The 21,695-nt window shown below is 40.5% G+C and overlaps 2 protein-coding genes across 3 annotated transcripts in view; one reads left to right on the forward strand and one right to left on the reverse strand.

Moving 5' to 3' along the window:
- Positions 1-21,695, forward strand: part of Sm (heterogeneous nuclear ribonucleoprotein L) — a 336,552-nt gene that overhangs the window by 264,608 nt on the left and 50,249 nt on the right. The gene's annotated exons all lie outside the window — the stretch shown is intronic.
- Positions 18,377-19,692, reverse strand: LOC143152234 (uncharacterized). Its single transcript, XM_076322117.1, has 3 exons — positions 19,298-19,692; positions 19,047-19,244; positions 18,377-18,936 (listed from the first exon to the last, which is right to left on the reverse strand). Exon 3 carries the CDS (start codon positions 18,855-18,857, stop codon positions 18,492-18,494), a length of 366 nt encoding a protein of 121 aa, XP_076178232.1. The 5' UTR covers positions 18,858-18,936; positions 19,047-19,244; positions 19,298-19,692; the 3' UTR covers positions 18,377-18,491.

Here is a 21,695-nt window from a genome sequence, read left to right on the forward strand (position 1 = left end):
GGAAGGTGAGAGTAACACGCTTGAAAGCGGGGAAAGTGAACCGCGGAACTAAGAGAGAGAGAGGAGCTTGAAAGCTAGAGGAACGGGAAAAAGACGGAAGAAAGAGGCGCATTTGGAAACGGGGGAGACGAGGGAGTGGCACGCTTGAAAGCGGGGAAGGTGAGAGTGATACACTGGAAAGCAGGAAAAGCGAGAGAGCCTCGAAAACGAGGGAGAGGAGAGAGGATGCACTCCAAAAGAAGTGAGAGTCACTCTTAAAATCGAGGAGAAAGTAAAAGATGTGCTCCAAATCGGGGAGAGAATGAAAGACGTGCTCCAAAGCGGGGAATACAAGAGAGAGAGAAACTTGATAGTGGAGAAGACGAGAGAAAAATACCCTCAAAAGCGGGAAATACGAGAGACGGTCTCGAAAGTGAGGAAAACGGGAGAAAGATAGACACGAAAGCGAGGAAGACGAGAGAAGGATACACTTGAAAACGGGGAAGGTAAGAAAAACGCGCTCCAAAGCGGAGAAGACGATACAGACGCGCTGAAAAGCGACGGAGACGGGAAAAAGGGCACTCTTGAAAGCGGAGTGAGGAAGAACAGAGACGAGAGAAGCGGACATGCTTGAAAGCGGGGAAGGAGAGCGACAGAAACGAGAGAGGACCTCGCTCGAAAGCGAAACGAGAGAGAAACTTGCTCGAAAACGACCAAGTCGAGAAAGAGACGCGTTTAAAAACGACCGAGATAAGCGACAAAGACTAGTTAAACGTACAGTTGACGAATCAGAAACGTGGAAACTCGACCGTGAAACGAATTTCGAAAATACTCCCGCGACCACTCGCTCTACCATGTTTTTCGCTGTTCGCGCGCGATACACGTTTCCTTGGCAGATCAAGGAGAACGAATCTAAGTGCACGGAATGAGAGCACGTGAAATATGTTACCCACCGCGAGAACGAATGTTTAATAAAATCCTCTCGAAACCACTCACCGAGTTGTCTCGGCTCCGCGTTCCTCGCGCGACCTACATCTTACCGCGAGACAAATCGCGCAGGATGGATTTGTTAAGTGCACGAAAATACATCGATGAAAAATACATCGTCGGGCGTGAAACGAATTTTCAAAATCCCCCCCCGAAACCTCGAAGTGTCTCGTGTTACCCCCGTTTCTTGTACGACGTTTCGCGGACAAATCGAGCGCCGTGGATTTAGCACACACCGTAGTGTATTGTCGAAAAATAATGATTTTTTAAAATCCTCCCGCAACCCCGAAGTGCCTTGTTTTCCCGTTCGTTGCGCGACCTGCACTTTTCCTCGACGGGTCATGGAGGAATGGATTTGTTACGTGCACCGAATGAAAGGGGATCGCGTCGTTGAGAAATATTTCGTCGACCGCGAAATGAATTTTCAAATTCCTCCCCGAACTACCGGGAATATTTTGTTTTCTCGCTGTTCGCGCACTATGCGATGAAAAAGAAAGAAAAAAAAAGAAAAAAGAAAGGGAAAATTCCTTGCGAGCGAGTATTGGATCGAACGTTATGGTCAGCCTCGACTTTGTCCACATTCTACTTATGCGTTGTACCACGTTCCCCTTGACTATTTGAGACACAGTCGCTGAACATGTGAAATAATAAAAAATAAAGAGAAGGAGACTGAAACTGAAACTTGATGGAACATTAACAATCTCCTCGTGCAACTTGCACGGAGTTATTTTAATTTTTCACGATAGAGGGTTGAAAAATATCCCATCGTGGATATCAGGGTATGAAAAAGGTGTGACGTTTCTTAAACCATTATGCCCCAAAGAGTTAATCCGAGGCTGTTGTTTCTTTCTCTTCGCGATACCACTGCGGAGAGCTGAAAAGTTAATCTGTGTAAGGAATCGCGACTCACGCCGGGACCGATGTTTTAGTCAGCCTCGACGACTTGCAACCGAGCAAAAATTACTCGACACTATCTGCGTCCCCTTTAAACCGAGGATTATCGTTTCAGCTCCCGGCTATACTCTTTGGCAAACAAATCGAGGAGAATGGATTTGTTGGTTCGCGGAGCGATAGAGAATTTTCAAATCTTTGCGGAACTCTCGAGTACAGTGAAACCTCGTTTATGATAATACGATGGGGAGGAAAATGGTGGCTCAACAACGAGAAAAATTAAAGAGAGAACGAGTAACTAGCTGCGACTACAAGTAGCAGAGATGTACCGCGTAAATGAGAATCCCTAACATTGAACGAGTTACCTTGATTCTTTCAACCCCGTTTTTGTGCAATAATCAACATCCTACTCTATTCTCGTTTTCGTGTAATACCTCGTTAGTAGAAGAATCAAGAAGAATGGATTTGTTAAGTCCACAGAGTGAAAGAGAATTCTTAAATCTTTGCAAAACTTTCGAGTACACTGGAAATACGGATACGAGTTATTGCACGAGAGCCTCGTTTATTGTAATGCATTGGAAGGGATGGTCCCTTGAAAACGAGCGAAATTAGCGAGGGGATGTAACTAGTAGTGACTGTAAATAACAGATATACCCTGTAAACGAGAATCCCTAACATTGGATCAGTTACTTTAAATGTTCCACGATCCTCGATCATTACCCCGTTTTCGTGCAATAATCGAAACCTATTTCACCTCGTTTTCATGTAATACCTTCTTGGGCAAACAAATCAATAAGAATGGATTTAAGTACACAATATGAAAGAAAATTTTTAAACCTTTAGACATTTTCTGAGTACAATGGTACCTCGATTATTGCACGACCCTCGTTTATTGTATTTTATTAGAATAGATAGTCGCTTAGCAACGAACGAAATTAAAGAGGTAACTAGCAGTGATCATAATCAACAGAAATACACTATATAAACGAAAATCCCTAAAATTGGATCGGTTACCTTAATTATCCCACGAACCTCGATCATTACCCCGTTTTCATGCAATAATCGAAACCTATTTCACCTCGTTTTCATGTAATACCTTCTTGAGCAAACAAATCAATAAGAATGGATTTAAGTACACAATATGAAAGAAAACTTTTAAACCTTTGGAAAATTTCTGACTACAATGGTACCTCGATTATTGCACGAGACCCTCGTTTATTGTAATTTATTAGAATGAATGGTCGCTTAGCAACGAACGAAATTAAAGAGGTAACTAGCAGTGATCACAATCAACAGAAATACACTGTATAAACGAAAATCCCTAAAATTGGATCGGTTACCTTAATTATTCCACGAACCTCGATCATTACCCCGTTTTCGTGCAACAGTCGATATCCAATTTCGTCTCGTTTACGTGTAATACCTTTCCAGTGGACAATTCGAGGTAAATGTATAAATATACAAAAGGTACGTGTAACGTGTACGTATACATGGTCGAAAAATTCTGTAATCCGTATCCATCGAAAACCTTTTAGATCTACGAGTGAGGTTAGAAAAATGTTATCGTAAAGCAAGTTCGTTGCTCCTCGTGCAAATGCTCGAGAACGTTCTGCTTTTTGCATCCCTTAGGCGACGTTCACGGTTGCGTGGCCCTTACACCACAACCACTACCTCGGTTGGAGAACTCTGGATGCTCCTCTTTATCGCTGGATCGCGATGACGATAAAAAAGCGCCGCCATCAACGCTCATTTCCTTTCGGATAACGCGGTTAGGTATAAAGCGAGAGTTCCGACGATTGATGTCGTTGCAATTTGAATTGAATCGCTAACGAACGACTCGCAACAAAGAGTGATCTTCTACCTCGAAGGAAACGCAACGAATAGTGTAACAAGTTTTCGATTGAATTTCCAACCGTGCCTGGAACTATCCGTACTTCCGTTATCGGATATCAAAATCGTCACTCGTCTCGGTTTCGAAGCGTTTAAATCGGTCCGATTAGATTCGGTGACGTTTACTTGGGCGTTTGGTAACGTTCGGTTAGGTGAGCTTTGATTTGGAAACGTTTAGTTCGGCGAGCTTCGATTCGGTCGCGTTTGCTTCCATTTTATTCCGATTCGAAAATATTTCCTCCGATTCGTTCCGATCGAAAACCGATTACTTCGAGTTCGTTCCGATCCGCGTTTATTTCGGTTTGCTTCCTTCGCCTGGTATTTCGTATCGTTCGTTTCGAATAGGTAGAATTCGAGTTTGGTTAAGATTTAACAATATTGATTTCCGTTCGGTACGATCGGGAAGAATTTTTCTTCTATTCATTTGTATTTCTTTGTGTTTAATACGACTCTTTCGGGAAACTCGAAAGCGAAAGATTGTTAAATAAATTGACAATTTCTCTTATTTCGAAGTACTCGAGAGTGTCTATTTCGATCCAAATGTGCTCACTACACACCCAAAATATTTAACAAAAAATCATTTAACCCGTTACCATTCTACTTTTTTCTCTATATTACTTCTCCCGCCATTAGATTTCAAAGTCGTCCCTCTCGTACTCAAAAGTGTCTATTTCGCCCAAACGTGCACTTTATCCCCGAAATATTTGACAAAAAACCATTTAACCCGCTACGATTCTTCTTTTTCGCGTTACATTTCTCACCATTCAATTTCAAAATCGTCCCCCTCGTACACGGAAAATCTCTGTCCCCGTCTCTATCGAAATCGGTCTATCTTCATCCCCGAAATATTTAACAAAGAACCATTTAACCCGCAACAATTTCACCCTTTTTCCCGCGTTACTCGTTCCATCGACTCTCGTGCTCGAAAGTATCCCTTTCGACCCCAAACGGGCTCCATCCCCGAAATATTTAACAAAGAACCGTTTAACCCTCCGCGATTCCGTTCCTTCCTCGCTCGATTCCAAAGTCGCGAAAAATAAAAAGAAAAAAAAAACTGATCCCTCGAGCGGTGAACTGGAAATAATATCCGGTGTCGGGTGTTCCCGATTTGAAACGCGATCTCGAAAGAAACCAAACGAAGCGTCTTTGAAACGTCAACAGAGAAACGAAAACAACCCCTTCTGTCGTTACGTCGTTCGTTTGCTCGAGCGAGGTCAAGATCAAACGCGGTACACGACGGTAGAATGCTCGAATGCCTCGAACAAATTGTTGAAATACCGGTCGTCTGTAAACGAATCGATAACGAGTCTACGTGGGACACTTCGAGCCGGAGTGAACGCGACTGGTTCGAAACGCGCGGTGTTAGAGGGGATGTTTCGGCGATGGAAATTTCTCGCGATTTTCCATCCGTTTCGTTTTCGTCGTTCTTTGGCCGCGTGGTCGGGCCACGACGATCGCGAGTAAAAGAAAAAAAGGGGGGACGACTAGTTGAACGCGATAAAACGTAACGCGTTGCTCGAGCGGACGCGAAACGCAAAACGAGTTTCGCGCAGCGCGCCAACGGAGCAACAGCTTCCGCGTTGAATTCGTTATCAAACTCGTTCGAAAGATTAAGACCCGCCGACGGAATCTCAGTCACGTAAGGGAAACGAGATCGGGGATGGGGAGCGGTGTGTCAGCGCGTGCTCGTTAGTCGCGAGGAGAAGTTTACCGGAAGTTTCGCGAACAAAACACTTTGCTGATGACGGAGGACTCTGATCAATTTCGCGCGGCGATTCTTTTAACCACGACTTGCTTCCGTACGAGATCGCGCGTGCGCTTAACGATCGATGTCAATGTGGGAGATCGATCCGAAATGTAGAGATAATTGATATTTATTTAATACTCGAGGTGTGGATAGATTGTATAATCTGTAGACTATAAAATGTATGATGGTACAATTTATAAACTGTGAAATATAAAGATAAATAATAGTTATTAAATACTCAAAGTGTGGGTAAATTGTATAATTTATAAACTATAAAATATAAGGATAAATGGTATTTATTGAATATTCAAGGTGTGGATAGATTCTATAAACTATAAAATGTAAGGATAAATGGTATTTAGTAAATACACAAAGTGTATTGTATTATCTATGAAATATCGAATATAAGGATAATCTATGAAGTATAAGGATAAATGGTACTTATTAAATGCGCAAGATGTGGAGAGATTGTATAATCTATGAAATATGAGATATAAGGATAATCTATGAAGTATAAAGATGAATGATATTTATTAAGCACACAAGGTGTGCAAAGATTGTTTAATTTATTAAATCTGAAATATTAGGATAATCTACGAAGCATAAAGATAAATGGTATTTATTAAATACACAAGGTCTGGAGAGATTGTATAATCCATGAAATATGAAATATAAGGATAATCTATGAAGTATAAGGATAAATGGTATTTATTAAATACACAAGGTGTGGGGAAATTGTATAATCTATGAGTTTGAATTACTCGTGAATTGCTCGTTGTATAAAAAAGGTTCGCATAAGAATTAAAGTATTTCGAGAAGGATATAAATTATTGGAGTTAGTTTTTCTGTGGACGCGTGGAGGTAGTACGAAATGGAATTGTGTATAGGAATCTTTGACGAAGAAAGTTATTGATTTATTTCTTGCGGAAAATCAATAGTTTAGAAACATAATTTCTGTTGCACTTTCCAATAGAGAAAGGATACTCAAATTGCAAATTGAGATCGGACACTCGTATCTTCTAATCGTTGAAAATTATAGGCATACTTGTAAAATTCGTACCAGTTCAGATACTTTATTCTATGCATCGTGGAGAATTGGTCGAAATTATGAAAATAAATATATAGCTGAAAAATAGAAAAACGAGAGTACTTTTTTTCGTCGAAAACTATTCTATTATTTGGAATATCTAATTTTCTCATCTCTAAGGGTCTCTTGGTGTCATTATTGAACAATACACTAACTATAAAACATAACATTTATTTCACCTCTTACAGAACATGAAAAGAATGTTACTTTCGAGCAAATGTCACAGTGTGTCTTATATTTCTTATGATCGCTAATACGTTGTTGAAAGTTTTCACCCCATCGTTGTAGTTTCGCATTTCTTAAATAACACCCAAAGTTACTCATGGAAATATTTTCAACGGTGCAGCTCGTAACGGTTGTTTCTTCGAAGTTTTATTCGAGTCCTCTTTCCAAACTCACGCCGAATAATTAAGAGACACATTGTTTCGGGCACGTTTGCCTCGTTACCGCTCCAACGTAAACAATGATGCGCTTCGCCAAGTTGTCCTCGGTACGAATCCAAAAATCCCCAAGTTACCGTAAGCCAAGCTCTGAAAATAGAAAATTTTCGAACGAAAACAATTAAAAAAAAAAAACAGTTGAAACTAGAAACAAATCCTTTTACCTTTTACGTATTTTTCGTACAAATTATAAACGTCAAAAATATAAAAATTCCCTCCGTCATGAGGGAACCAGAAGTCATCTCAACGTTTACGTCATTCAACGCGAAATCTTCGATTCGGTCTGCAATTTTTATCAAACGAACAACGAACGAAATTGTTCGTCCTCTTCCATATTTTCATTGAAACTTTCGCCGTAATTGTTTTCGTTCTACATATTTTCGACGCTCCGTTGAAAAATTCGCTTTACAACGAGAAGACAGCTTCGTTACACTTTTACCATCGGATAAGCGGCTCGGTGCATGCTCGCTGTAAAAATGACTTCCATTCTCTGTACGCTTGGCTCGTAAAATTACTCGACGGGCACCACCCTCTACGTAGCTATTTACCGTGGAACGTCCCCGATATCAATCTTTACCGTTCTATTACATTTAATCGCGTAGCTCGTCCCGCTCGAAACGATCGGATCATCGAACGATTTTTACGTCTTACGTAATTCCGTCGTTCGTTAACCGCGCCGACAACCACCGTCGGGTTGTCGATGTGTCATGGCGACAACAACGTTCACCGTAATAACCGCGCCGCGCGTTAGGTAATCTCAGATATATTTTTCAGTAATTGGATCGTTTACCACCTGGGTTCGCGTTCACGCCCCCGGGCCCTCTATGTCGACCCTAATGCTCAATTACTGGCTGGACGTCTTCATGAAGCTGATATCAGGCCAGCTAGGTGGCCTCTATGGCCCCGACCACCGCCTCGAATTTATACCTTCGTTTTACCGGTAAATGCGACGAACGTGCTACGACAGATAAGAAGAGGAAAACACACAACCTCGATCCTCGACTTCGACTGCGAACTTCTTCGTAACTGCTCACTTTTCCTGTATTTAATCGAGTACCGCCCGATTTAATTAACCCTTTCGGAGTAAAGCACTCTTGAATACGACTGTTGGTCCAGGTTGAAAACAGTTCGGGAGTTTTCGGTGCGAAAACATCGTTAATACGAAACCATCGACTTAAATAATGCTCTAGAGTGATTTTATGAATATTTAGTCGGATTCTAGAGGTATCGGTAATCAGTGTTAGGTACTCTGTTCGGGAGGATCGTTAATTATATAAATTTTGTCAAATTTTGTCAAATTATGTACGGAGATAATTTAAATATTGGAATCGTTTGAACAGTGTTAGGTGGAAGGTGACTACTGTTCTGAAGCAATTTTGAGAAAGTTTAGTCGATTTCTAGAGGTATCGGTAATCAGTGTTACGTACTCTGTTCGAGAAGATCGTTAATTATATAAATTTTGTCAAATTTGATGGAAATTATGTACAGGGATAATTTAAATATTGAAATCGTTTGAACAGTGTTAGGTGGAAGGTGACTATTGTTCTGAAGCAATTTTGAGAAAGTTTAGTCGATTTCTAGAGGTATGGGTAATCAGTGTTACGTACTCTGTTCGGGAGGATCGTTAATTATATAGAAATTTTGTCAAATTTGATGGAAATTATGTACAGGGATAATTTAAATATTGGAATCGTTCGAACAGTGTTAGGTGGAAGGTAACTATTGTTCTGAAGCAATTTTGAGAAAGTTTAGTCGGTTTCCAGAGATAGTAGTAATCATTGTTACGTTCTATCGAATATTGGAAGAAATACAAATCGAGTATGGAAATGATTTAAACGAAATTAGGTAGACGAAAGGTAATTGTTCATTTCTTCTCGGTATTCGTGGAACCTTTTTCAGGTACAGTACGCTAAGAGAAGTATAAATATAATTGTATTTGTGTTTCACTTTCGCGCAACTTTTCGTTTTCCTTCTCTTTGCATAATTGCCTTTCCTCGTACGCCTTTGGGCACTTTTACACGTTTGTACTCAATTTTCAACGTTGTTCGTTAATTCTACTCACGTTCAAATATCAACTAGAAACGTTTACCTTCCTTCTGGGTTATTTAATTAAGATTAATACAAAACTGCTGCGTGTATAAAATTACCCCTATTGCTACCAAATAATTTCCATGCATTTCGAAAAAAATTCGACAATTCGAAAAACTTCTTAAGACAATTTTACTTATAGTTTAACACTTCCTGCTGTTATTTCTTGTAATCTTATATATACACCTCTCGCTGAAAGAAAATCCTGGAACAAGATCGAAACGTTCATTTAAGTACATCTAAAAAAAAACAAGGCATCGAAATACTTTGTAATATTTCACCAAACATGAATTCTAAATTTCCGCGAATGCCATGACACAAACGAGCACGTTCGTTTAAATATACCTAGAAAATACAGAGCATCGAAACACTTCGTAATATGTCACCAAACAAGAGTTCTGAATTTCCACGAATGCCATGACGCAAACGAGCACCCATAACAACACTCGAAACTCAAGGTTGATTCAGTTTCCGAAAGTTCGCGATTCGGTGTCTCGACAACAGACCTCCCACTGAGAACGGTCGCTTACCCGTGACGACTCTTCCTTAGTCCGTATACAAAACTTGTCAGTCACGGTCTAACCTGCGAACCGATACAACCATCACTCCGATAGGTACGTTCGAAGCACGTTACTATAGACATTATCGAATCCTTTTTTACTCTACTCTTCCAACAAACGGGATTGAATATCTATTGTGTGTATCTTGATCTCGATATGAGTCTATTACGTCAATTTGTAGCAGAGATAGTTAAAAAATTAGTTAAACTCTAGTATTGTCTACCATAGTACCACGGTATTGAATATCCATTGGGTATATCTTGATCTCAATATGAGTCTATTATGTCAATTTGTAGCAGAGATAGTTAAAAATTAGTTAAACTCTAGTATTATCTACCATAGTACCACGGTATTGAATATCCATTGGGTATATCTTGATCTCAATATGAGTCTATTATGTCAATTTGTAGCAGAGATAGTTAAAAAATTAGTTAAACTCTAGTATTATCTACCATAGTACCACGGTATTGAATATCCATTGCGTGTATCTTGATCTCGACATAAGTGTGTTACGTTAATTTGTAGCAGAGATAGTTAAAAGTTAAACTCTAGTCTTAAAACCGATACAACTACCACGTTACTATAATCATTCTTTACTCTACTCTTCCAATAAATCATAGTACCACGAGATTGAATATCCATTGCTTTTATCTTGATCTCAGTATAAGTCTACTACGTTAATTTGTAGCAGAGATAGTTAAAAAATTAGTTAAGTTCTAGCTTTAGAAGATCCAGCTTTACTATTTTGACAAGTACGTTCGAACTAGCTTACTCTAAATATAACAGAATTCTTGTTTGCTATACCGTCCAACAAATCACAGTACCGTGACATCGAATATTCCTTGTATGCACCTCGATCTCAGGCATGACTCCGTTACGTAAATTTCTAGTAGAAATAGTGCATCATCGCACGATATAGCGAGTACCCAGCGGCCTTACACACACCTCAACGCCTTCGGCGATGCAGTACCATTTCTACAAATAAAAAGAGACACTTCGCTCCACCTGAACGCGAAAAAAATCCATTCACACTCGCGTTACATTATCCTCGTTCGTTCTCAAAGACTACCCAATGATCGATATACCGCCGTAAAAGCGTACGACGATCAGAGAACTCCAAAGATGAAGACACCCGCGCGGAGATCAACGTTGAAATTTTAATCTCGCGGATTCCCCTCGGTGATCGCGTACAATATTCAAACGGAGCGCAGAAATCGGACTCGACGATCCGAGGGAATGTTTCGGGCGTGTTGGTAACGGAAATCTGCAAGGGAAAATATTTCACCGGAAGAGGTGGAGGGATTGGCGGGTCGCGGGCGCGCCGAAGAGGGAAATTCCAAACCGCGATGCGCGAAACTTGGAAATGATAACGCGATGGATTTATACAACGTGCAACTATATATTTATCGGGATGTGCGCGACACGGAATAGGCGGTCCGTAATTTTCGGTCGTCAGGCCATTACCTCCCGGCCAATCCGCGCCCTGAGACCTAGTCTGATGCTGGCAAATTGCTAATTTGTCTGAAAGTTCGCCGGGCGGGCGGTTGGCGGACGTAGGGGAAACCAGATGGTAGAGGCGCGTGGGTTTCGTGGTCGGTGATGGGAAACTAGCCGAAGACGGGGCTCTCCGATCTTTTCCTCGTGTTTCTTGCCAAGTTAAAATGGCAGCCGCTCGATGTACTCTTTGCACGCGTGGACCTCACCACGGTCTATGCTATCGCGTCAAATCCGATTCGTGAAACCGGAAATCTACAAACGTGTTCAAACGTTACGGAACGCTTACCGAAATATCTTGACCCGAAACGTTAACGTCTAGAAAAATAATTTCGAATCGTCGAAACATTTCACGGGATAGAATCTTTCGTTATATTTTATCAGCTGTTTGTGGAATGAAAAATATTTGGAATACACGGTTACAATTTAAACATTTTACGAGGAAAGAATCTTTTGTTGTATTTTGCATTATTAGCTGTTCGTGGAATGAAAAATATTTGGAATATATACATCAAATTTAAACATTTAACGGGGAAAGAATCTTTTGTTGTATTTTACATTATTAGCTGTTCGTGGAATGAAAAATATTTGGAATACACGGTCAAAATTTAAACATTTAACGGGAAAGAATCTTTTGTTGTGTTTTACATTGTTAGCTATTTGCGAAATGAAAAGTATTCGGAGTACACGGACCAAATTTACATTCGTTCAAGAGTCGTACATTGTTTACCGAAATATCGTAACCTAAAAAGATAAAACGTAACACACATTGGGTTTTCTACAAAGTGGAATTATTTTTTACAGAATTTTAACGGAACTAATTCGTAGAATAGAAAATTCTGTTACTCGTTCGTTATACTTTTTTATTCTTACGTTACTCTCTACAGCAACGTCCCACTTATAACCGCATCGTCGAGAATTTTTCTATTGATTTTCGTGTCATTTTTTCCGTCGTTAAATCCTTTCAATATACGCGGAGATCGTAATCCTTTCGTTGCCCTCCAACAGATAAGCCAGAATTTTGTTAACGACGACTTTCATCACGTAGACAACTATTAAAACGGGATTAGCATATCTACCATCATAAGTTTTCACGAAACCTGTAAATCTTACATCGATATCTCTCTCTTACCTCTGAAAAATCTCATTGCACCAATCATTGACCAACGAACTTGGAACAATAACCATAACCTATAAACGATTTAGCTTCAGGTTCTTGCCTCGATAGAATTCACAACAGAATTACACATAGAACAATTTTAATAGATCATTTTCGTTCCTTTTCCTTTAACTTTCGAACGATAAAAATCGTTTCGCGTTACGCTAACTAGAATTCTTTCCACACGGAATCCATTTTTCTCGCTGAAAGAATACACGCCCCATTAATTGACCGTTCAAGGCCACTCCCTCCACACGAGTCACGACATCCCCCTCCCACTGAAATCTCACTACTCCGCACAACGATAGGTATTGTATTTCTCTCGTGTAACGATAAGTATCGTTTTTGTGTTTTCGAAACTTTCTCCTCGATTTTTGCCCGCTTTCGTTTCTTTATCGTCTCAACGTACGAGAACTCTCTTCGTTGCCCATTAACGTAGAATTTTTACCGTACTCGAAACGATAAAAATCCTAACTGATGTTCTCTCCACATAGTATCTATTTTCCTCGCCGAAAAGAATGCGAGTGGTTGGTTATTTCGTTCGAGGGTTCGCAAAGTAAATCTCCGCTCCGTTCGACGAACTTTACGATTCTCGAGTTCGCGGAGATTTTTAATTAAGACACGCTCGCGTGTCGTTGAAGTAGAAAGAAAAATAAAGTTGTCTGGAAACGGATTCGACGTCCCGACAATTAATGACGAGTCTTCATCGAACGGATCTTCCATCGGTGTAACTCTTTCCGCTCCAGACATCGAAGAACTCGCTACGAAAACCTTCGACTTGGCAACGAACAATGTAAATAATACACAAGCGAAAGTTCTCGAGGGATCAAACGGGTAGGAAGATCTATTCATCTGACTTCGTCTCTTGTCGCTTCGAGAGCTTGTTCTATTTAGGGTCCACGTGAACAGGTTGATGTGTCGGGTACAGGAACGTTTCTATATGTTCGATAGAATGCAACAGAAAGACGATCGACAGGTTGTCAGTGACGTTCGACTTTAACAAATTACGCATATCGGGAATAAGGTTGATTCGACGAATGTTTTCTTTTGGGACATTGTTTCGAAACGTTGATCGTGAAAGCAGATACCGACTTTCGATTGAAATACAATCTGGAGCGAAGCTCATTCGAATATAATTCATTCTCGTTGTTCAACCTTTTGGTAACGGGCTCTGTATCTCGTACGGACACCCTCTGGGTGTGTCACATGTCGCCGGTGACAGTTAGAGATACAGACTCGCGCAACTCGCTGTTTGTACTGTCCCTGTGGCGGTATAAAAAGCGATTGTTTATTTTATTAACTCGACAATTTTATCAACCGCGGTGTACACAATGATGCATATTTTATTCTACTTGTAACAACGCGAAGAGATTTCTGAAACATTTTCGTTTAATTATTTCGTTAATTTTAACCGTGATTTCGAATAGCGAAGATTATAAATTATGGAAAAAAAAAATAGAAAGGATCTAGGAAAAATACAAAGGTTATTTTCTCGGATAAGAGTAATTTACATTTTATTTCGAAGTCGATTAATAGTCGTAATTCAGAAGCATTCTCTAGAAAATACGTTAGCAGTATTTACGTAATTTCAATACGCAAATGTAAATGGTTCTAAAAATCAACTCCTTGAGTGGAAATGACCAGTCCCGCCCGCACGAGTTCTCCGTGCCAAACCCGACTCGAAGCAACGGTATTTAAAGCGTTTACTTCATAAATCTCTCGCACGAGATACAAACCGAAATATTTCAATTTCCTTTGCAACGATCGTGCATACGATCGATAAACTTACAATTTTGTATTTCTCTGCGAAAAGAAGAGAAGAAAAAGAACAACAACAAAAAAAAAACAAAAAAAATCGTAAAACAAAGGAACGAGTGACAATCAGCGCCGAGAATAAATATCCTCGATAACTCTTGACGTTCTCTAGGATACAAAAAAAACTTAGAGATATAACGACCGAGTTCTCCGTGGTTTCGTTCGTCATTGTCGCGAGGTTAATGATATTCCGCGTGGAAAAAAGATTCGAACCAGCCGACCGAAAATAGACCGGTTGTATTTGTCAGCGACAATGCGATTTAACGAGCGCGTTATTTAAAAATCGCCGCGCCAACGTTACGTAGTGCAAATGACGCGCGCGCGCAAAAAAGAAGAAAAAAGACGTTGCAAAGATACGAAACGGAATCAGCAGGTAATAGGGGTCGACGTTGCGTTGAAAAATCCGAACGAACTTATTACACGAGGCTAATATCGCGACGTCTGTCTGCGTATCCGCGACGCGACGCTCGATTTCAGTGTACCTCCGTTGGCCGGCTTCGATACCCCCCTCACCGCCCTCCGATTTGCATGGAATCCATTTATCTGTGCTGTTCCATCTCGCGCGAACTACGCGCGAGTGACTGACTGTACGGCTTGTCGCAAATTTCCCATGAAGACAATTCGCCGACTCGTAGAGCCGGGGCCACGAAGCGGGGCTTCAGTCGGGGTCGTTACAGTCGACAGTTCTAAAGCAGCATCATTAGCGAGAGACGTTAGTTTCCTACGGGATTCAAGGCTGACGTTATATACGGGATCCACGGCGGCGCATGTGACGCAAATTTATTAAAACGGGCCGATGCGAAACGTTCCTCTTGGTGCACTTCGTCCAGCCAAGACGAAGTGCCCACCGTTCCCGTTCCCGTACGTCCCTCCGTAATGCTTTAGTATCTGCTCCGGTTACGTTGTAATGTGCGTTAGCAATTTTCCACGTTACGCGTACAGACAGATCGTCCATGGTTGGTAAGCTTTTCGATCGATTATTGTTCAACTGGAGCCGCTCGAGTTCGGTTAACGTCGATTTGGAGATGATTGAGTTCGGTTGGAATCTATTTAGAATTGATTGGATTCGATTCTCTTGGATTTGGGAGCGTTTAGGTGCGGTTCTGTCAGATTTGAAAGTGTTCAAGGTTGGTTGGTAAGGATTTGGAGGTCATTGAGTTCGGTTGGGATTTATTTAGAAATGTTTGAATTCGGTTCTCTCCAATTTGAAAGTGTTCGAGCTCGGTTGGTAATGATTCGGAGGTGATTGAGTTCGGTTGGAATCGATTTAGAAATGTTTGGATTCGATTCTCTTCGATTTGGAAGTGTTTAGGTGTGATTCTGTCAGATTTGAAAGTGTTCAAGCTCGATTGGTAAGGATTTGAAGATGATTGAGTTCGGTTGGAATCTATTTAAAAGTGTTTGAATTCGATTCTTTTCAATTAGAAAGCGTTTAGATGTAGTTCTCTCCAATTTGAAAGTATTCGAGCTCGGTTGGTAATGATTTGAAGGTAATTGAGTTTGGTTGGAATCTATTTAGAAATGTTTGAATTCGATTCTCTTCGATTTGGAAGCGATTCTTTCCGATTTTGAAGTGCTCGAGCTCGGTTGCTAATGATTTGGAAGTGATTGAGTTCAGTTAGAATCGATTCAGAAGTGTTTGAATTCGGTTCCCTTCGATTTGGAAGTACCCAAATTCGATTGGTATTGACTTGAGTTCGATTAGATTCGTTCGATGGTGCTCAAGTTCGGTCACTTCTAATTTGTAAGTGTTTAAATTCATTTCTCTCCTATTCGAATGCGTTTAACTCCCATTAGATACGCTTCAGATGTATTACAATTTGGTTCTTGACGATCCAGAAACGTTTAAATACGATTCATTTTAAATCAGGGGCCATTAGCTAAGATCACTCCGATTCGTAATCGTTAAAGTTCCATTCTCTCGTATACGAAAATCTTTAGTCGTTTCGCTCCACTTCGGACGTATTTACTTCAATTGCCACCAATTCGGAACCATTTAACTTCGATTCTCTACGACTCGGAACGGTCCAAGTAGGATTTTCCTCGATCTCGAAACATTCAAATCCTCTTCGTTTCGATTTAGAAACACTTAACTCGGTTCACTTCCATTCGTAATTAACCCGTTACAATTGCCACCGATTGGAAACTATTTCAATTCAATTCCAGCCTATCCCCGAGTTCGATTTTCCCCGTTCTCGAAATATTTAAATCCCGTACGTTCGAATCCACGAGCATATTCAACGTTGTTACTCCAAATGGTTCGAGCTCGTTTCTCTCGTATTCGAAAACGCGTACGAGTTCGCGTTCGTTCGCTCCGATTCGGAAACGTTTAATTCGGTTCGCTCCATTTCGGGAACAGTCGAGTTCGATTAGTTTCGATTTGGATGCTGCCGTTGCCATCCAACACGCTCAACACAGGATCCACGGTGTCGTATGCACCGCGAATTGATTATAACAGACCCATCCGAAGCGTCCCTCTCGTTGCTCGTCCCGGAGCCAAGAGTGGTTGCCACTGTTTTCATTGCGCCTATCCCTCGGTAGCACTTTAGTTTCGCTCTGATTTCGCTCTAATCTATTTACTCGTTTTCCATGCGCACTTCACGCTCTGACGGTAGTTTCCGCGAAGTTGATCCACAGAACCCGGAGAAGTTTAGGCGAGCTTGACGCGTTCGTTTCGCCGTTGATCATGCTGCATTCGCGTTGGAAAACGCGCAGCCGTTTCTTAACGCAGTTAACTCGCATGAAAGGGCGCCGCTGAAAATAGGTCAATGCAGTGTCGCGATCGAATTAAAATCTCACGGCGATAATGAACGACCTTTGTAGTCGCCGTAAGACTGCATTGACCCGTTTCCTGTTCCGTTTTTATCGCACGAGTGGGTTACGTTACGAGGGGACTCGCGTCGAGATTTACCCGAAACGTGCTCAAAATTCAAACAATCGAGTTATCGATATTCCGTGCGCGATTATAATTTATCGCCGCGCGGAAGTAACGCATCGAACGAAATCACGCGAGAAAGAATCATCGATAACTGTTAGAACGCGATAATCGATATCTACGAGTAATTGCTTTCATCTCCGAGTGTAATCTTTCCGGCTGAATTTATTTCTTCTTCGCTGGTAGTTTCTTGGAGACGATTAGAAGACATCTTTGCTTCTTTGAGAAGATACTTTATAGTACGAGATGTCCAAAAAGTTGATGTTGTATCTTGTTTTTAAACCAACAATGATTTTTGAGAGAAACGAAAGATTCCTGATTTGTATATATGAAAGATCTATTCGACGATGGTTAATGAAATGTCCTTGAGTTTGCTTTTAAAAAAATATACAGTGTCGTTTAAAAATTCAAGATTACCTTGATATCTCTGAAAATGTAAGACGTAAAATATTGAAAAGGCCCTTGAATATAATTTATTTCGTAGGTACGTTTTTCGGTCGAAGTAATGGATAACAAGATATTTTAGGTAGGAGGTTAATCAACCGTTATTATTTAACAGTTATTTATCGAAACATGGGAAAGGATATCGGTCAAAGGTCTTGGACTGCGGTGCAAATTCGAGCTCTTCGAGGTGCATTTTGCATGACGTTTCCAAAGGTTAACGAAGAAATATTTCTAATTTCCTGGCGTATATTCCCCTTTAATTGCTTCCAAGTTCTGGATTTATTCGCGCAGACCTTGCTCTTTAAGAAAACCCCTTGTTTCTAATTTCCTGTCGTATATCCTCGTTTAATTTCTTCAGAGTCCTGGTTTTATTAGCCTAGGATTGCTCTTTAATCCTTCAACTGCGGACGAATTCGAAATAAAACGTACACCGTGCGCGGAAGATCTTACGTATTGAGCATACGTACACGATAAATGTTCATAGACATTTATCGTGTGTGATCGATCGATCGATCGAGACGTCGATCGCAGTGAAATAGTTAAGAAACTCCAAAAAAAGAAATTTGTGAGCTATCTTCTCAAGCCTAACGATATGATAAAAAAGTTTTTAAATGTTGACAGCTATAGTGAACAATATACTTCAAAAATCCATATTTTTCAGAAATCAAATTTTGTGACACATTTCAATTCTGTCGATATACCTTCTGACGTACACTTACCTAATAATAGTTCTAAAGGTACGTGTACTTTTAAATAATGTAATTCTAAAAAAAATTAAATACCGTGACTAGTTCGATTATGTTTATTTTTTATAAATACGTATACACTTTGTGATATTGATCGATGTCACAACTTTTGGATACCGAACGATCTAAAAACGTGTCTTTCATTATGAAACTCTTTTCAAGCTCGACTCAAAAATTTCTCGCGATAAGAAATTTTGCAACGTATGTAAATAACGAACACAGGTAACCGTTAATGAATTTCCATCCCTTTATGTGAATGCAATGGTCGTTCGTGAACCGTGCACGGATTTTCAATACCTCGGTGAGGACTATTCTGCTCGTCGACGAAGCCACCGAGGTTGACACGAGCCTCGTTGCTCGTTACGACTTTTTCATAAAATTCAAGGCCACCATTAACGATGTTTATCGTCGTTTCGTTGTGTTCTCGGTCACGTTGATGATAAATCCACCACGTGACTGCCTTGCAACTGTGAAATAACAAATGAGACTGCATCGTATCGAATTGCAAAGCACGAGACGAATTTTCGGGACACCTGATACTTATTATAATACTAATTAGGACGAATTTAAACTTCACAATTTGGACGTGCATCATAAACTCTTTGTCCACGGTAAAATGTGGAAAGTTCGTTTTCGTTCACACTTTATCCAAAATTATCAGTGAACGAAGCACCCTGTTTTTAATCAATTCCATGGATATGAGACAGAAAAATTATAAAGATTGTTCTCATCTGCATTTCGTGTAAAATAACCAATGAAAAAAGTAGAGTCTCTACCTTTTTACGAATTGCGTGGATGATTCCTTCGTAATGAAGCAGTAGCAACAAGTAGAGAATACCAACGTTTGTTTCCAGTTTCTATTATTTTACGTATGAACTCGATACCAACACTGATCATCTCCCTCGTCGAAATTTTGAAGCCTACTCAAATGAATTCACCCATTGAACCTGTGTGTATACTCCAGCTTTCATTTTCATATTCACTGTGAATAAATTAACCGTTATGTACGTCCAAAATGCAAGAGTATGGGTTTACCTTTCGTGTAAGAGATACTCGTTTCCATCTGTGTTACCATCAAGTCTTCCATTCGATTATATTCACAATGTATCTGCAGTAAAAATGTCCCGAACGTATGAAACTAACTAACTTTACAGCACGATGAGACGACCAACGAAACACAGGAGCATAAAGTAACCTAACACAATGTCACCAGTCGATAGAATTCATCGCGCCGATTAATATGGGTTCATTTTCGGATAATTACATCGTGATTACGTAAAATTGTCCTGCAATCGAATACTGCAATATTACTGCAACATCGATTCGTATTTCATACATTAACACTGCAATTGGGAAGTATTTTGGAGAACAAGTTGGGACCTTGTCCAGCGTTAAATTAAAAATTAATGGTTCGAGAAAGAATGAACGCGAGAAATAAAAAAAAAGTAATACAACGAGAGTACTCGATGTACCGAAAAAGATGTATCGTTCCACGGGTCAAGAAAGACCCGAGAAACCCGCCAGAATTAAAGAAGTAATATCCGGTTTGAGATCGTTTAGCGATCGTCGGGTTTATTTTCAGTGTTTCGTAATTACACGATTTAGTCATCTCGTTCTCGAATCATCGTTCGATGGCTACACGGAGCCATTTTAACCGCTGATGCATCGATCGGGGACAAGTCGAGGCGCAGTGACAGTTTCGACGAATTTCACGTACGCTTTTGTTGACTCATTGCCTGTTTTATCACGCCAACGTTTCAGCACGCGGATGTGTCCGCGTTTTGAACCGTTTGACGAATGACTGATCGAAGACGTCTCTCAAATGGATCCACCGATTCGGTTTGTTACCTATGGCTTTCGTCAACCGTTTCCTAGAACCTTTCCTTCTCGTTCGAATTTAACAGCCGGCCCAAACGCCACTGATCGAAGCGGACTGATTTAGTTCCACTTCCAGTCCTGCGTCTTTACGGTTATCTTCGAGACCTGAGCAATAAAGCGTCGAGTGATGCAATTTGTAAAACGTAGGTAGGTTTGAAGCGGGGAATATAGATTTGGCAATAGGAAATTTTCTCAGTGGAACCGATGTATCAAGTTGGAAACTATCCTAAAGAAACTGTCACGTTTCGAGACTGGAAGTAATCGATTATTGATAACAATTTCGAATTAAAATTCAGCTGTTCAGGATACTCGAAAGAACTTTTATTCGAACAAGTATGTATTCGTTGCTGACCGGTAGACCGTTATTCGTCGCTAAAAGTGGCCTCTGTAGTGGTCACGGTTCGCTAGAACTTCTTTAACGAAACGGTAACAAGTTTGAATAAATATGAAAGTTTCCCGCAACGATGTTGAAAACGGTTCGTACAACTAGGAGAAACGTTGCATCGGTACTTTTCATTCGCGGTAGCTTTAAAACGCCACCGAAGAAAAGTGAAGTGTCGGTGAAAAGTGCATAATGAAATAATAAGCCATGGAAGAGACGTGGTAGTGAAGAGAGTCAGAGACAGGTCCGTAGTCGTAGGAATTCGAGTGTCCAATGAGCGACTGCCCTCCCCCACTCTCTCGTGCCCCGCGCACGCGCAGAAGCTTGGGACCTGTCGCTATTCGAAGCGGGGGAGATCTTGAGTGTCCACTCGAGTTTGCAACTTCAATATTACGAGAATTAATATTCGTTAAAAATATTAATCTAGCTTCACCGTTTTAATTTCATCAAATCTATTCGTGCAGAATTAATTTCGTAAAATTTATTCGTGCGAGACTAATTCTACAATCATTCACCGATACGCTCTGTTTTCGAGGTGAACTGCTCGACCACGTTTAAAAATTTATTCGCGAAAGTATTAATTTTATAATTACTCATAGATATACGTTCTAATTTCGAGGTAGATCGATTCTCCGCGTTTAAACATTTTTTCTCGAGAAATACCAATACCACAATTATTCATAGACGAGTTGTACTGAAAATTGATTCCCGAAGTCAGTAATTTTCTAATTATCCATCGATACGTTCAATTTTCGCGGTAGACTGTTCCTCCGTATGAAAAACTTACTCCCGTAATGATCAATTTCACAATTATCCATCCAAGCGTTCCAATTTTCGAGATACTGTTCCTCCGGGTTGAGAAACTTATCCCCAGAATCATCAATTGTGCAATTATCCATCGAATCGTTTAATTTTCGACACGAATCGAAAACACGGTTTCCCGCCACCGTTTCGAGTATTTTCTCCGGCAGTGTCCACCGATCTAGGGTTAATTTTCAAACGAGATCCTTTCCGGTCGTCGTTCGGTTTCTTCTCGTCGATCCTTCTCGAGTAACGGTGAAAATCGTTTCTGACGATCATCGAGGAAATCAGACTCGTGAACTGGATGTTATCGTAAACTACGACGACGACGACGACGACGACGACAAGGTCGACGATTCCGCTGGAAATGAA

The sequence above is a fragment of the Ptiloglossa arizonensis genome, chromosome 10, assembly GCF_051014685.1.
Source record: "Ptiloglossa arizonensis isolate GNS036 chromosome 10, iyPtiAriz1_principal, whole genome shotgun sequence".
Lineage (NCBI taxonomy): Eukaryota > Metazoa > Arthropoda > Insecta > Hymenoptera > Colletidae > Ptiloglossa > Ptiloglossa arizonensis.